The following is a 16,324-nucleotide window of genomic DNA, read 5'->3' as shown; positions in this document are numbered from 1 at the left end:
CCGGCGCGCGGGGCCCCGACGTCCGCCCCCGAGGGGGCCCGTCGCCTCAGGCGCCCCGGCCCGTAGCAGAGCCCAGCCCCGCGGAGCCCCTGGTCCCCAGGAACCTTGGATGGCTCCCCAAAAGTTCTTTCCGTCATTCCAGGAAACCCCCGTTTACACTAAGCCCCTGACACCCCTCACGAAGGGACCCGGCCCCGGCCCCCTTACCTCGCCACGAAGCGCCCCCGCCGCCACCCCGGGTCCCTCCCTCCCGCTGCCTCCTCGGCCGCCCGCGCCATCGCCCGTGCGCTTTTGTGCTCCCGACTCCCCGCTCTCCGCTGTGCGGGGACCCTCCCGCCCCGGTCACCCCGGCCGCTGGACTCTTTCCCTTTGGTGAGAGGCGCGGTAAGGAGAGGGGCAGGGGCCGGGAGGGGTGACTGGCGGGGCACCCCGCGCGGTGGCACCCCGCGGGTCGCGGCGCGGACCCTTCCTGTAAGCGCGCGGCGGAGGGCGGTTTTGGAAGTCACGGTGGCCGAGTGGTTAAGGCGTTGGACTCGAAATCCAATGGGGTTTCCCCGCACAGGTTCGAATCCTGTTCGTGACGACTGCTGCTTTTTTTTCTCTCTCTCTCTCTCTTTTTTTCCTTCTAGAGTTGTAAAGAAGCCCCGTCCTCCGGCGAGTCCTTCCTGCGCTTCCCTCTCGACACAGACGACCTGGATTCTGTTGGGGCCCGGGAAGCTCGATGGTGCAGGTGGCAGTGGCTGCACTCGGGATTTCTAGCATTTCAGGTTTGCTAGCAGAGCAGACACCACTCTGGCAGTGTTTGGGCACACGCGGTCCCCTTCCTTGCGGAGGGAAGAGCAAATGATTTAGTGGCTGAATGGGCAAGTGTTGTTTGGGAATGCGTGTGGCTGTTGTGCAATAGTCCACGCCAGACTGCCCAGGGAAGAAGGGCACCTCTGGATTGCATGACCGGAAGTCACGTCTTGTCGGACTGCAAGGAAGACTCAGGAACTCAGGAAAGGGGGCGTTCTTGTTGGGTTCCCTTCAGGTGTATCAAGGCTATGAGGGGGTCACCCACTGAGACCCCCGCGCTGCAGATAACTAGCCTCTGTCCAGCTTGTGCCAGGTACGGTTCTAAATTTTCTACGGATTAACCAAGCTAGGAAGGTCATCTAAGACTTCCAACTCTCCTGCATTCCACCTCAGCCAGGTTTTTTTAATTCCCCAGTTTCGGGTTGTGGGGAAATATCCCACAGAGTTGTAGGGAGGCTCTTTTTTTTTGTATTTCATTTCTTGTAAAGCAGCATCTTCTCCAAGAAGGTCCCCGGGGTCAGGTTTAAGGGCAACCATTTGTAACACTCTGCCACTACAGACTACTGTTCCTGCTGTTCCTTCCAAGAGCATCTTACCCCTGCCTTCTTCCCAAGTGACGCCCCCACTGGCATCACTTTCCACCTTTCGCTTCCTTCGTCTCCTCCTCTTTCAGGCTCTTGACCCACGCCAGCTGAACGCATCCGTCCACCACCACCCACTGGCTTGCGGCATGGGAGGCATCCTTTGATACGCCTCTGTAAAAATGAAAATAGAGATGTTCTATGTATTCTTCCTCCTAAACATGTCTCAAATATGTTCACACTCCTCAGGGGTGATTGCAGGCTGGACCCCAGTGGCGGACCCCATGGCTGCAGCCTTCCTTTCGAAAGCAGGGGTGTGAGACCGGAAACCCCTCGGTGGCTGCTTCCTGTGTTTCATCACCTGGCTGCTTCTCTTCCAGCACCCCCCTCCCCACTCCCCATCCACTGTCATTCACTTCCTGGGATAGTGTTTGTCCATGTTCATGGTGTTCTCTGCCCAAAACTAGCCTTTCTCATCTGCACTTTCTACTCAGACTCCTCTTAAAATGTGGGTTTTCCTGAGAAGTCTCCAGCTACCCATTGCCACTACACCGCACCCCCTTATTATGTGGTGTCTTCCTTCGCCCATAGAATATGAGCTACTAGCACACATAAGACTGTCAATTTAAAAAAAAAAAAAGTGTTATGTAATGAGATGGTTTTTATGGTCGTTATATATGCATACTCAGTCTTCACTCAGACCGGACTATTGGCTGCTTGAGTCAGGACGGTGCATTCTTCTGCATCTCTACTAGGCTCTACATAGATGTGATCAAGTAAATACCTACCGAAAGAAGGAAAGAACCTTCCAGGCCTGGAACTGCTCCTGTCTCCTAGGCTCAGGCTTACATATCCCGAGCGCCTAGACCCAAATGGCCAGCAGAGGGCAACCGGCTGCTGTGGGAGGGAGGCCCGGCCACGGCTTACAAAATGGAGGCGCAGGCTGGAGAAGGGGAACGCCGAGCTCGCTGGCCTTGAAGATGGACCTTTTGCTTTCAGATGCTGCCCTTAACTTCCCAGGGTGGAGACCAAGACTCTCCAACTCTGCGTGTAGTAGGTTCCCATTTTGACTGCCCGCGCCCCCCCTTCCCGAGTCCTCGGTCCTTAGCCCCTGTCCCTTCCCTTCCAACATCCCATCTTTCTGTCCTTTCTTTGCATCGCACGGTCCGGCCCCCCTCTCACTTCACGTGTTGACCCCGCTGTCAGTCGTTAGCTTCTGGCTCAGACCTCGGCCACCGGGGCTGGCATCTCAACCTCCCGGGGCTGCCTGTAAATATCACAACCTCACTTTTCTTCCTCTGTTGGATCAATCCTTCAATGACTCAGAACACAACACTTACACTTGATGCTCCAAATCACCTGTTGTTTTAAACATTTTCCCAATAAAATACACTCGCTATCCCAAACCCATACTAAAGACAACACTGTCATCAAAGCCTTGGCTATATTTAAAACCATGGGTTTCTCACTGGGCTTCAGAGACAACATTCTCTTAGACTATGCCTTCTCCAGGGCCCTCCTTGGTAGGCCAACTTAAAAGGCAGTCCTGTGGAGCTCTCCAGCCACTGCAGTGTGAGTTCCATCCCCGGCCAGGGAGGGACCCTCATGGCGCAGCAGATCTCTCCTGTCTCCTGCTGCGGCCCTCAGCAGTGGACTTTGTCCATCACCAGTTCTGCTCCCCACTCTGTCTCTGGTGACTCCGTTCACCCCCCCCCTCTGCCGTGTACCCCAGCTCTTGTGTGCATAAATAAATCTTTTTTAAAAAAAAAAGTAGTAAGTCATTTTTCTGGAAGCCGACTTAGGGGCACATTCCCACCATCGTAGCACCTTAACCCATGCCTGTGTCACAATGGTGTTCTGGCTGCCCCAGTTTCACGCCCTCCTGTAGAACACCGCTTCCATCATACCGTTCCCCGAGACAGGAACGTTCAGTTCCACATGTGGACAGACACATGTGCACCTGTTATCAACACACCCTTCCTGACACCCATTTTTTTTTTAGCCTTGACTCTTCCAGTTTAATTAGACTGGGTGTCTCCGTGTGCAGTCTAAGTCCTGCCTTAGTTCCATCCATGTCTTCACCTTATAACAACTAGCTAATGCCACCTATACTGACCCATCTTTTCAAGATACACCTTCTAGATCTTAGTCAAAATTGCTCTTGTGACTATAAAAGCTAATATAGGAGGGGTCTGGCACAATCTACTTCCAAGCTGGTGACTTTTTACACATTTTAAGAGGCTTGGATCTCTGCAGTTTGTCCCCGAAAGCAAAGCATTAGTGATTTGTGTCTCAACTGTCCAGCATCACATCTGACTGCAAGGATGCCAGTAACATTGGCTGAGTTTTCTCTCCCACTGTCCCATCTTTCCCACTCAATTTCAAGTCCTGATTCTCTCTTGTATGAATTACTGTTAAGCCCATTTTCCATTGTCTTCCCATGACCACCAACTATGAGTCAAGTCATTCTTATTCTTAAAAACTTACCTGTAAAATTAATGGCAAAATGCCCCATCTTGTATTCAAGACCTTCCAGTTGGCCCCAAAGGACTTCTGGTCTTTTCTTCCATTGCTCCTTCAATGAACCCTGCTCCAGATCTCAGGAGATTCTCCCTTCTTCAACACAGCCCTCACCTCCATTTGTTTTCATGCAGGTATACGCTCAACCTCAAGCAGGCTGTAAAGTGATCAACGGTCTAGATTTTTCACTTTACCACCACAAACATTTGGGCCAGTTAAAAGTTGAGCCAATATTTAAAGGTTTTGAGGTTCAGCAAATACTTTAGGATGCCCCAAATTTCTTGAAAAATAGTTAAGGTTTGGCAGTATGAGGCCTGTTCTTGTGTAACAGCAGCCAATTAGAAAGACACTCTGGCAGGCAGCCCTCTCAGGGCATGCCGTCGTCACTGGGCGGTTTGGAACAGTCTCTCAACACAGACCCAGACAACGAGGAACTGGGCTCGCGATGGGCCTGGGACTCTCCTGACGTGATACAACGTAAGGAACACCTTGCCTGTGATTATCTACTCCAGAACTGCTGGGCTTGAATCTCTCCAGACTAGCTCTGTTTAGTAAAAACTGAACTACAGAGACAAGTTCATGGACACCAGGAAGAAGCAGTCAAATCCAAAAGGTCACTGTGACAACCGGCCCAAACGCTTCACATGTTACAAAAAAAAAAAAAGCTTGTCCCAGAGACTCAGCGAGAACGCTGGCGCAGGCAAGGTGGTTTCGGCACTGGAACTGGGGTGGGGCCAAAATTAGCTCCAGAACTTTTCTTGGGACATTTGGGGAATTGTGAATGTAAGTTTCCTTAGTAAAGGATGCATTATTAAATGTTTTATTTTGGCAATTATAAAAATGTTTTATCAAATGCATATAAAAAGCAGAAACTGACAACTAACCCTCACTACACTCCTCGGCCTGCTCCTGGTGGGGGCTTGCTGGGCCAGTTCTGCAGTAACCACTCAACTTCACTGTCTCATCTAAAAGCAGCTGTAGATAAAACAAATGTCCTACTGTGTGCCAGCGAAGCTTGTACATCAGCAGGCAGAGCCTCAGATCTCATTTGCCAACCTCTGACCTAGAACAAATAAATACTTTAGGAAAATCTTTCCTGATAACTATCAGAATCAGGACTTCACAGCTCCCTTTGCTCATAGCCGACTGACCACTTCCATTCTTTTTTTTTTTTAAGATTTATTTTTTACTTATGCATGCAAGAACTGGGGTACAGGCCGGAGGTGCGGGGGTGAGAGACACAGTGGGGAGCAGAACAGGCAGATGGACTGAAATCCACTGCTGAGGGGAGGTAGGAGGGGTCTGCTGCGCCAAGGAGGTCCCTCCCTGGCCGGAATCGGACAGCTTCATAGCCCTGTGCTTGAACCCCTGTGCCACCAGGAGGCCCTCAGCAAGTCTTATGATGTATTCATTTCCATCAGGGTAGGGTGTTCAACTCTTCGAAGGCAGGTACCATTGTGCGACATTAACCCCCGCCCCCATCTCATTCTCTTTCCAGCAAGAACCTTGTAAAATATTCAATAGTTTCCAAAAACCAAATATGCCCTAAAAAGATCAGGAACTGCTTATGACCATGAAAGAATGAGCAGCAAGTTCTGAAAGGCATTTTGAGGGCGCTTCAGAATACAAAGCATTACTCCTGACCACTGAAGCGTTCACGCCTGTCGCCACCGACATGTGCCTGGCAAAGACTGAGCGGCACAGGATGTGCCCTGCTCACTCCTGGAGTATCTAGCGCACCATCAGATTTACACTAAATGCACAAGCTTAAACCATATGGGCCCTCCCCAGTGGCGCAGAGGTTAGAATACAGCACTATGAAGCTGGCTACAGCACCAGTTCGATCCCAGGCCAGGGAGGGACCCCCAGGGCGCAGCAGACCTCCTGTCTCCCCGCTGCTCCCCTCAGCAGTGTCTCAGTAGATCCACCTGTGCTGCTCCCCACTGTGTCTGGTGAATCTTCTCAGCCTCCACACCTCGGGCCTGTACCGCAGTTCGTGGGTGCATAAATGAATCTTTTTTAAGAGAGTAAAAAAATATATCGTATAGGCTAGAAAACTTTTTGTGAGCCAGAGGAGGTGGTGGCATATGCTTCCAAAAGGGCTTACGAGGTTTGGAGGCAGGTAGTCACTCAGCTCACCTTCCCCACGCTTACTGTTTACTTTCTCACTGGGAGACGGGGGGGTCGGAGGCTTCCCTGCCTGTGCTAGAACCTGAGACGCCACAGCAGGGGCTGCCAGGGCAGAGTGCCTGTCGCTTCTGAAGTGGCCCGCAGCCCCAGCAGCCCTCAGGCAAGGCAGAGGCGTCAGGGTACAGGCCCACCACAGAAAAAGTGTGGCAGCAGCCTTGGGAGGGGAGGAGGAGAGCAGCGAGGGCAGCCCCTCGCTTCCAACAAGATGTCGGAGAGGGGAGTAGCGGGAGTTAGAACGAGGAAGGGCAGGCGGAGGGCCTTCAAGGGCGGCAGTGATGCTGAATGAGGAATTTAGAGTTGAGCAAAAGGTTTATTAGAGCAGTGAGTAGCAGGGAGCAGCGCATCGCAGCCAGCGGCCCGCAGGCGCAGGGCAGGCAACGGCATCGCACGTCCACCCCCCGAAGGGCCAGCAGGAGGGCATGGGCTGGCGAGGCCGCCGGGCTGGAGGGGAGCCGATGACAAGTAGTCATCACACTAAATACAGCAGCCTGGTCAAATTCCTGAGCAGTGTCCTGGCGCTGGCACAAGGCTGACCCCACTCCCCTCAAGCTGCAGTCTCCCCAAGCCCCGTGAGGCGAGGCCCCAACTCCCCAAGCCTCCAAACGCTGGCGTGGAGAAGTCCAGAAAGAAAAGCTGCCACAGGACGATCGCCCCCCCACCCACTTCCACCTGCCCACTGATACAATCACCCCGTCCCCCTCACTCTGCCACCCCCAGGGCCCAGGAACGTCTCAGGTAGGCTGAAAGGGAGCTGGAGTCCTCAGGGGCTCGGTGAGGCCCCGCCGAAGCGGCGGCGTGCTTCTGTGCCAGCACCTGTCTCTCAGAAATGGGGGGATGGCGGTGTTGCCTTCGAAACTAGTCTAAACCCAGGGTTTCCGACGGGACCCTGGAGAGCTGGGAGCAGAGGCCCCCGGGGGGCGTGGTGCTGACGCTCTCTCTTCTGTCAGCGAGCGCTCAGAGCACCGCACCTCAGGCGGGTCACGGAGGGCTGGAGCAGACAATGCATTCGGCTGAGACGCCCTTGGCCTGTCTCACGTTAGAGCCAAAGGCTGTATCGAAAAGGAAAAACATGGCAGCGACGCCACCCGGGGCCCCCCCCCCAATCCACACAATAGAACAGTAGAACAGTAGACGGTAAGATTCAAGTTTTGTTAATATTTTTTTCTTTTTCCTTTCTTAAAAAAAAAGTAAATAAATTAAATTGCCAACAACGTGGCCGGGCTGGAAAAGTAGCCATAACCAGGCCACTCTACAAAAAAAGAGGGGAGGGAGGGGAGTGAAGTCTAAACAACAATGGCCGAGGGAATGATGGCACCTACCTACAGGCCCGGGCTGGGAGGGCCTGGGGGTTGCACTTCTCGCCCAAACAGCAGCGCCAGCCCAGCCCGATTTCAGCAGAAAAGCTGAGCCGCTCCATGCTGAGCACATCAACCCCAGGGGCCTGAACCCCAGCCCCGCCCCCATCCCCACGTGGGAGAAAATCCTAAGGAGAGCTCGTCCGGGAACTGCCACGTCCCAACCTGCACCCTGCAGACCCGGCCAGGGCCGTTCCTTTCAGGGCTGCCGACAGGACAATGCTTGGCACAGAGGTCCAGTCTTCCCCCAAGGGCCATCCGTGACGGCCAGCTGCTGGCCTCACTATTTCTGGGGAACCCCTATCATGCCTCAGTTTCTGCTGCCCAGGACTAGCCTCTAACGCCACTGACAGAGGCGCCAGGCCTGTCTGCTCTGACCCCCTGGCGTCGGAGGAGGGGCAGTTAGAGACTCCCCATTCCGTCCAGATCCTGGAGAAAACTAGCGTCGTTGTGCTTTCGGAACCAGGAACTCCAGGCGGGACAACAGACAGAGGTGGGGACTTGCCCATCCAGACTGAAAATGACAGACATCTTAGGGGAAGAAATCAGGCAGAGGGGGAGCCAGGCTTCCGCCCGCCGCTGCGCGGGGTGTCCTGGGCCCCTCGGTGCCAGGGGAGCAGGGAGGGTGTGGCTCAGGTGGAAACCACAGTACTGGGGTGACGGGACTCGGCATCCAGCAGCCGCGGGGGGCCCTTCCGTCCTCCGTCCTCCCGACAGCACTCGCGGCCTAGATCTCTTCCACGCCGTGCGCGAATATCATCACAAGCCCCGGCTCCTGCACCATGTCGTCGCCCATGTGCTGGTTCTCGCAGGCCATCACCACCACGGCCTGCTTGCCGGGGATGCGCTTGGCCACGTAGTTCTCGTAGTAGCGCCGGTTCATCTGTCTCGTCTCCAGCGTGGCCAGCCCCTGGGGCCAGCTGCGCTCGTGCGCGTTCTCGATGAGCTCGCTGACGATGGAGGCTGGACAGCCGCTCTCCACCAGCGAGCGCCTGATGACGGCCTGGAGCACGGCATCCGGGGTGGAGATCATCCCTCCCCAGCGGGTCACTCTGGCAGGCTGCAGGGAGTTCACCCACCTGTGTGGAGGGAGGTGGTCACCCCAGCTCACCGCCTCTCTAGCCGCTGTTTCTCCCGCTAGGACGCGCCCGCCCAAATCTTTCTCCAGCTCCCACTGCCACATTAAATTCCAAGAGGGCAGGGCCTTCTTATTTTTCTTGAGAATCCAAATACTGGGCCCAAGTAATACCTGGCACACAGTACGTGCTCCGGCTTTAATAAGAGAACTTTTATTGAACCAATTCTTCTACCCCGTGGCCCTCGGGGCTCCGTGTCCTTTATGGACCATTCGTACTCACAGGTTGGCCCGTGAGCGACACAGGACTCCAGGGCTGAAAGGGCCTCAGACTCGCAGTGACTGTGCTTATTTTGGCTGCCTGTTAGCTCACACCCCTGAGTTTGCACTTCCTGTCTCTCCTCTGCACTCTGGGCGGCCTGAAGCGGACAGTCTCTTCTCTTTCTCTCGGCCCCTATCGCCCACTGAGTGGGACCTCGGACGGCCTGCAGCTGTCCTCTTCTCTTCCCTCTCCTCCTCCCCACAGCCCAAGCCTGCCAGCCCGCCCTCAAGGCCCCGTGGCCTGCCCCGCCCGAGGGACACTCACTCTAGGATCTCGTTGTACTCAATAGTCTCCTCCAGGTTCTGAAGGTTGGGGTTGACGCTGCGGATCGCTCGCATGTAGGCCTTCAGCAGCTGGATGTCTCGCTTCTGTGGGGGAAGCAGACCGAGTGAGGACGGCCGGGCAGACGGCAGGGGGCAGGAGTTATCGGGGATGAGGACAGTGGAGAGCTCGGAAGCACACGCAGACTGGACGCTTCACGAGGACACAGGCGCTGGCTTGCCTCCGCCACCGCAGCGCGACGCTCCGCGCGAGTGGACGCCAGGTAACGACACATGAGGTGGGGAGGCCACAGGCAGGGACCCACTGACCCCGCTCACAGGGCACGTGCTGGGGCCTCGGCCGCCCGCCCCACGCTGGCCCTGGCCCTCACCTGCTCGGCCAGCTGGTGTTTGTGCTCGGCCGAGGTCTTCTCCAGCTCGGCGATGCGCGTCTGCTGCTGCTGCACCACGGAGCGCAGGTGCTTAATGCAGTTGTGGTTCGGCAGCTCGTCTTTGGGCATCTCCAGGCTGAGGCCGGGCGGGAAGAGAACAGGGCAGAGCACTGAGCGGGGCGCCGGGCGGGGGCAGGGCGGCGAGAGGCGGTCTCCTACCTCAGATTCCGAGCAGTTACCCGTTCTCGTTTTTTAAAGATTTATTTATGAATGCTCACACAAACCGGGGACTAGGCCAGAGGTGGGGGTGAGAAGAGTCACCAGAACAGAGCGGGGAGCAGAACAGACAGATTCACTGAAACCCACTGCTGAGGGGAGCAGCGGGGAGACGGAGGGTCTGCTGCGCCCCGAGGGTCTCTCCCTGGCCGGGGACCGAGCCCATAATAAACAGCAGGAGGAACTACGAGAAGGCTGGAAAGAGGCGCAGTCAGTGCGCCCAGAGAGCAGGCCTGGGCCGGAAGGGAAGGCGAAGTCAGCCCTGGTGCAGGCTCAGGCTCGCTGACCCCGCTCCTAGGCGCGAGCGGGGGGTGGGGGGCCAGACAGTCTGCGCCGGGCAGGAGGCAGGAGGAAGGAGGAGGGCACAGCGCTCACCCGCAGCCTTGCTCACAGGTCACAGGCCGCTTGGGGTTGTGCTCACAGTCGCTGAGGTGAGACATGAGGTTGTCGAGCCGGACGACAGCACTGCAGCCAAACACCGCGTTGTCGCAGGCGATCTGCAGTTTCGACAACATGTTCCGCATGATCCGAGGTACTGGGCGCAGATGGGCGACCGTCACGACGCTACGGTCCACTGGGCATGTCTGCTGCTGAGAGAACCACTGGGTGATGCAGGCGTTGCAGAAAGCATGCTCGCAGTGAGGGGCCTGGGGGGAGCAGACAAAAGGGGCGTGAGTTAGGCAGCGCCGAGCCTGGACCGGTCACTCTGAAAGCCACCACGCCTGGGGCGGCTTCCGGGACCAGCGGTCACAGCAAGGACAGAACGACAGCAGGTGGACGGGCATCAGGACTGCCCGTGCTCCGGATGACAAGCGAAGCGAGAATAAAGTGGACAGGACAGGCAAGTACGAGGCTGCGTGACAGTGAGGGGAGCACTCTGGACCACAGGGGACGACACCGGGCAATCGATTCATCGCCAACTGTGTTGCAAACCAGAAATTGCCAAAGAAGCCCGAGGAGGTGCGACCTTCCCAGGCGAAGGCCGTGACAGGCACTCGCAGAGAGCACAGGATTTGACATGGATCTTAGATGAAAACAGAGGCACGGGACAGAGGTTTGCTAGCAAACCCAAGGTAAGAAAGCAAAGGGGGAAAAATCAAAGCCTGGAATGCTCCTGTGGAGAGGCTGAGCTGAGGCCTGCCCTCCAAACGGGGCTGAGTTTTCATGGAATCACATTCTTTTCAGGTTCTTAAAGATTCTACTTCAGGCTACTTGCCTGACCGCTCAGGTAGCCACAGAAGTCCCTCAAAGTGACAGGACTCCCTGGCCTTGTGTCCCTCCAAGCAGCGGGGATGTGAAGGTAACGTATGAGTGACGGGAGCACCTGCGTCCCAGACTCTTTGCTGGATGCTTTAGATTTCTGAAAAATCTAGGCGTTTCTGCTCTTAGGTGCTCACAAACGCCACACACTATTAGAAATGCTTCATAAGGGAGGAAGTCATCCTTAATATTACTAACCCAGCTGTCGACAGATTTTTATTTTGACTCAGAGATATAGCTGATCCTTTAAAAATCTAGCAGACCGCCCCTTTCCGCAAAAATTCTAAATCTGACATTTCCGCATGTCTATTGCCATTAACCAAAAGCGAGCCGTCACTGCCACCTGTCTCATCACACCTGCAAGCAGCCTTTCTCCTTGGTCTTGCCCACTTAGAGCATCCTGGATTAAGCAGCCAGTGACCCCTTAAAAATGCAAACTAGCGCCCTTCCTGGTGGCACAAACGGTTAAAGCGCAGCACCATGAAGCCATCCACGGCCACTGCAGCACAAGTTCAATCCCCGGCCAGGGAGTGACCCACACGGCAAGGCAGACCTCCTGTCTCCCCGCTGCTCCCCTCAGCTGTGGATTTCAGTCAGTTGGCCTGCTCTGCTCCCCACTCTGCCTCTGGAAAAAATTCTCACCCCCGCACCTCTGGCCTGTACCCCAGTTCTTGTGTGCATAAATAAATCTTTAAAAAGAAAAAAGCAAACTAGATCTTACCCATTGCCTCCTCAAACCTTTACATGGTTTTCCACTGCACTTAAACTAAATTCAAGCTCCTATCCAGGACCTATAAAACTCTGCTGGCTGATGAAGTCCTGTGTCTCTGACTTCTCTCCACACCACGCGCTGCCCACAGTCAGCCGAGCTGACTGGCCTCCAGTGCTTTTCCACACCCGACTCATTCTTGCTTCTGCAGCACCCTGTGCCTGAAGTCTCTTCCTCTAAGTCTTGGCAGGAAGCACCCCTTATCATTCAGATCTCAGAAACAGCGTCATAGTTTTTTCACAACTGCCCTACCTAGACTTGCCTGGGGCACGTACGAGGAGATGCTCTTGATTAGCAGGGCACGTAAACAGGTATTTTTAAATAATGTGTGGCATATTGTGGTCACTAATACACCCTTCAGTGGAAGACGCCCGAGACTTAGGGCAGGAGCTACCTTTCGTGGGTTCATGTACACGGACACTCATACTTGTATCTGTGGGCCCTCCCCACGGGAGGGTGCTAACGTACTAACAAACCATTACAAACAGCTCTCCACGGGAGGATTCGGGGACGACGAGAAGAGCTCCCCGTACGCCTTTTACACTGTCTCGCTTACTGCCAGTGGCCGTGCTATCTAAACAGACACAGGCCTCGCGTGCCCGCAGGGAGGGGCCTGCTCCCTTTGGAAACTGGTGTCTGGCATCACCAAGTGCGTCTGGCTGCTCCCCAGAGGCAAACCCTGGAGGCGGGGGATTGCTTCATTCACACACAGTCACCGACTGCAGCTGACCTGCCTGCACGTGACTCACCTCCAATGACAGTGACAGAAGACGGGCAAGACCTTGCCAGGACCCCACGGAGGGGCCGACACCGAGGCAGCTCGGCCCGGGCCCAGCCAGTCTGCCCAGATAGAACATTCAAGTCGGCAGTTGCTACAAGCCCTGTTTGAGCAAGTGAACGAAATCGGACTGGGGAGCCCTGCCCGGACACCCAGCGCCCTAACTCCCACTACGGGGTGCCCTGCCAGGGCGCTAGATACCGCCTGCCGACGCTCTGCAACTCCCAGAGGGCGAGGACCAGGGCAGGCGTGCCCGCACGCACGCGCGGCTGGGGTGCGGCGTCTGCGCCGCCAGGGCTGGGCGCCGCCAGGGCGTCCCCTGCCCTGGTCTCGTGGGCCACCCCCTGAAGAGCTCCTCCCAGGGCTCTTCAGAGACCCATCTCCGGCACGGGTCGCCTTGGCCGGGTGCTAATGAGGCCCGCCCGGTGAGTGACGGCCACCGCTCTCTGGGGAGGTCTCTCCTCAGCAGAGGCCCCCTCCTTGGGTCGGGGCCTCCCACAGCAACAAGCTGCGAGGCCCAGACAGGGGGCCAGGTCCAGGCCTGGCTGTCATCGGAACCCAGCCTGATGCTCACCTGGTTCAGTCTGTGCTCCTTTGGGTGGCTGAAGACCGGAGGGTGGGAAATAAGCTCAGAGGATCGTGGGGTGGGGAGCAGAGTGTAAACTAAGTAGGAGCAGGGAAGGGGCGGAGCTTCACTGACCAGGTCCTGGTTTGGAACCGCGATTCTCTCTAGCCAGCCAGGGCGCAGGGATTCACGGGTACTTACAGCGCTGGGGCAGTAAGCACGCCGCAGGGTGATGGCCCAAGGCAACAGCTGTTAAGACTCCCTTCACCCAGACTCCTGGTAATCCGAAGCTTCCTCTGACTCGCCCCCACAGATCAAGTCTCTGGTAGAGACATGACTAAGGGGAGCAGCCTTTGTGTCAAAGCGCAGAGTTCCTGGCTGCATCAAAAACTGGTTTTTCCATAAATCCCAAGCAGAAAGTAGGTCAGCACAGGGCCTCACTTCACTGCCTACAATCGCTGGACAACAGTGGACAGGAAGGAGAGGCCGACAGGAGACGCTCTGGTTACCCAAAACACTAACTCATCAAGAGGCAGGGGCACTTTATCAGGAGAGTCCACAGGACAACTGCAGGTGGAGACAGAACGTAGTTGGTGTCCCTTGGAGAAGAGACGCGACCAGGCCACCTCCAAGGGACAGAGCCAGCTGGCCAGTCGAAGGCGGAGTCTGAGAGGCTGCAGGAGAAAACTGAATCCTGGACGTCTGCGGCCTCGACTTCTCCGTGGACCCTGGAGGCCCAATTCCTGCTGCAGCCACCACTGCCCTTCTGCACTGGCGCCGGGGAGGGAGCCAGAGGGAGTCCCCCTGGGAGCGGGGCTGCACCGCCGTCCACTGCCTTACCACACCTGCATCAACCCGACTCACCTGGACCGGCTCCTCCAAGACTCCACTGCAAATAGGACAGATAAGGTCTTCGTCAACATCCCCCTGGAAGCGGGTTACATCATACCCCATGTCTCATCACTGAAACCCAGGTCCTGGAACAGACAGAGCAAAATGAGGCCAGCTCAGAAGCCTACACCTTGAACGCACAGCCAAGATCGATTCATTTTATGTGCCCAACAAATCTGGAAACCTATTCTGTGCCAGCTGTTGGGAGAGGAAAAAGGCTGACTCAAGACTAAATTCTAAAGCAAGACGATGTGATATAAAGTGTCTTAAGCTATGAAGTGACGAATGGTCCATTACAATAAGCACAGAGCATTATAAGGACAAGGGAGGCCACCAGGGCCCTGTGATGGCGCAGGGGTCACAGCGCAGCGCTGTGAAGCTGTCACAGCCACTGCAGCACCAGTTTGATCCCCACCAGGGAGGGACCCCCAGGGCGCAGCAGACCTCTCCTGAGCCGCCCGCTGCTCCCCTCAGCAGTGGGTTTCAGTAGATCTGCCTATTCTGCTCCCCACTGTATCTCTGGGGAATTTTCTCACCCCGCCCCCCCACCTCTAGCCTGCACCCCAGCTCTTGTATGCATAAATAAATCTTAAAAAAAAAAAAAGTTCAGTAAGAGCAGAAATCATGATCTGTATCTAATCTAGTACCAAGCACAGTTCCTTACAATGTAAATGCCCTTACCTTGCATCCTACAGATTGAAATCCTGCTTTAACTGGAGTGTTCCAGCAACCAAGATATTGTAGATATTGTATTTTAAAGATTTATTTACACATACAGAACTGGGGCACAGGTCAGAGGTGCAGGGGTGTGAGAGGATTCACCAGAGACACAGTGGGGAGCAAAACAGACAGACTGACAAAGCACACTGCTGAGGGGAGCAGCGGGGAGACTGGAGGGGTCTGCTGCGCCCTGTGGGTCACTCCCTGGCCGGGGAGCGAACTCTCACTGCAGCAGCTGTGGCTAGCTTCGCAGTGCTGCACTCTAACCTGTTGTGCCACCAGGGAGGGCCAACAGCTATTATTTTGCCTACCTCAGATACCATTTTCTGTCAACAGCACCAAATGACTCCCTTCGAGAACTATACCCTGGCTCTGACTGGACACGTGGCCCAGCCCATCAGTGACTGGTGCCTCAGCTGTTACTGCAACTCCCAGGGAGCTCTTCCTCCTGGGCTGCAGGGCTGGAGCCACAAGGTCTGCGTAGGAAATGAAGCCAACAGTGAAGAAAACAGCTGAGAGATAGAACCCAGAGGGACTGGTTTGAGGTCCTCAACTTAGCCAAGCTGAAGCCGTACTCATCTTTGAACATGAGTTTTATGACCCAATAATTCCCCATTATGGCGAGGCTGGCTTGAGCTGGCTTCTGTCTCTATCAACTGATTTTAAAAAATCCCCATCTACACACAGGCTAATGGACACAAGAAAATCACAAGGGCTCACTGCCACCACTTACCTCTGCATCCCCATTTTGTATAGGAACAACAACACTGGCCTCCATCATGACCATCTCTCTCTAAATTGTTCTATTTTTTCCTACTATGTTGGCCTAGAAACAGAGGTCAAAGACCTAAGGGGACACGGAGACACACTCCGTGCCCCATTTTATAGGAGACAGCCAAGTTTACAGTGACAATCTCAGAGAGACCAGAGCTCTCACTTTTTAGGGCCTAGAAGTGGAGAAATGACTTATTTTTATTTTTTTAAAAGATGTATTTATTTATGCATAAAGATGTATTTATTTATGCCCTGGTGGTGCAAGGGTTCAAGAGCAGCACTGTGAGGCATCTGCAGCCACTGCCACATGTTCGATCCCCGATGAGGGAGGCGCCAGGGCGCAGCAGACCGCTCCTGAGCCCCCGCTGCCCCCTCAGCAGTGGGTTTCAGCCAACCCACCTATTTTGCTCCTCATTCTGTCTCTGGTGAATCCTCAGACCCCTGCACCTCTGGCCTGTACCCCAGTTTTTGTATGCAGAAATAAGTACATCTTTAAAAAAACAAATAAATCATTCCTCCACTCTAGGCCCTAAAAAGTCAGAGGTCTGGTCTCTCTGAGATTGTCACTGTAAACTTGGCTGTCTCCGTGTCCCCTTAGGTCTTTGACCTTCTGTTTCTAGGCCAACATAGTAGGAAAAAATAGAAGCAACGGATGTAATTTTCTTGGATAATCTATAGACCGTGATGTATTAAGGCAGTAGGTACATGGACAGTATTAACAGCATCAGAACATGAAACAAACGTCCTTGTGATTTTCCTTGAGCTAAACAATGAGAACAGCAGTAAGAGGGCAACAGCAGC

The 16,324-nt window shown here is 55.0% G+C and overlaps 1 protein-coding gene, 1 long non-coding RNA gene and 1 other non-coding gene across 4 annotated transcripts in view; 2 read left to right on the top strand and 1 right to left on the bottom strand.

Annotated features, from left to right (window-relative positions):
- The first annotated feature begins 68 nt into the window (after positions 1-68).
- On the top strand, positions 69-2,986 carry LOC105854322. Its single transcript, XR_001146014.1, has 3 exons — positions 69-384; positions 630-767; positions 1,626-2,986. It is a non-coding gene; the product is annotated as an uncharacterized LOC105854322 (long non-coding RNA).
- TRNAS-CGA lies at positions 502-583 on the top strand. Its single transcript has one exon. It is a non-coding gene; the product is annotated as a tRNA-Ser (tRNA).
- A 4,230-nt stretch (positions 2,987-7,216) lies between the features above and the next one.
- Positions 7,217-16,324, bottom strand: part of RNF41 (ring finger protein 41, E3 ubiquitin protein ligase) — a 21,968-nt gene continuing 12,860 nt past the window's right edge. For both annotated transcript variants that reach the window (XM_004692633.2, XM_012732545.1), the window contains exons 3-7: positions 14,003-14,115; positions 10,142-10,413; positions 9,491-9,626; positions 9,103-9,206; positions 7,217-8,520 (exon numbers count right to left, since the gene is read on the bottom strand). In XM_004692633.2, coding sequence (XP_004692690.1) covers positions 8,169-8,520; positions 9,103-9,206; positions 9,491-9,626; positions 10,142-10,413; positions 14,003-14,092 — 954 coding nt within the window. In that variant the 5' untranslated portion in view covers positions 14,093-14,115 and the 3' untranslated portion in view covers positions 7,217-8,168. The remainder of the gene's footprint in view (positions 8,521-9,102; positions 9,207-9,490; positions 9,627-10,141; positions 10,414-14,002; positions 14,116-16,324) is intronic.

Source organism: Condylura cristata, unplaced genomic scaffold (genome assembly GCF_000260355.1).
Source record: "Condylura cristata isolate star-nosed mole 26May11 unplaced genomic scaffold, ConCri1.0 scaffold00034, whole genome shotgun sequence".
NCBI classification, from domain to species: Eukaryota; Metazoa; Chordata; class Mammalia; order Eulipotyphla; family Talpidae; genus Condylura; species Condylura cristata.
The sequence above is the reverse complement of the archived record's forward strand: the minus strand, read 5'-3'. Positions and strand labels throughout refer to the sequence as shown.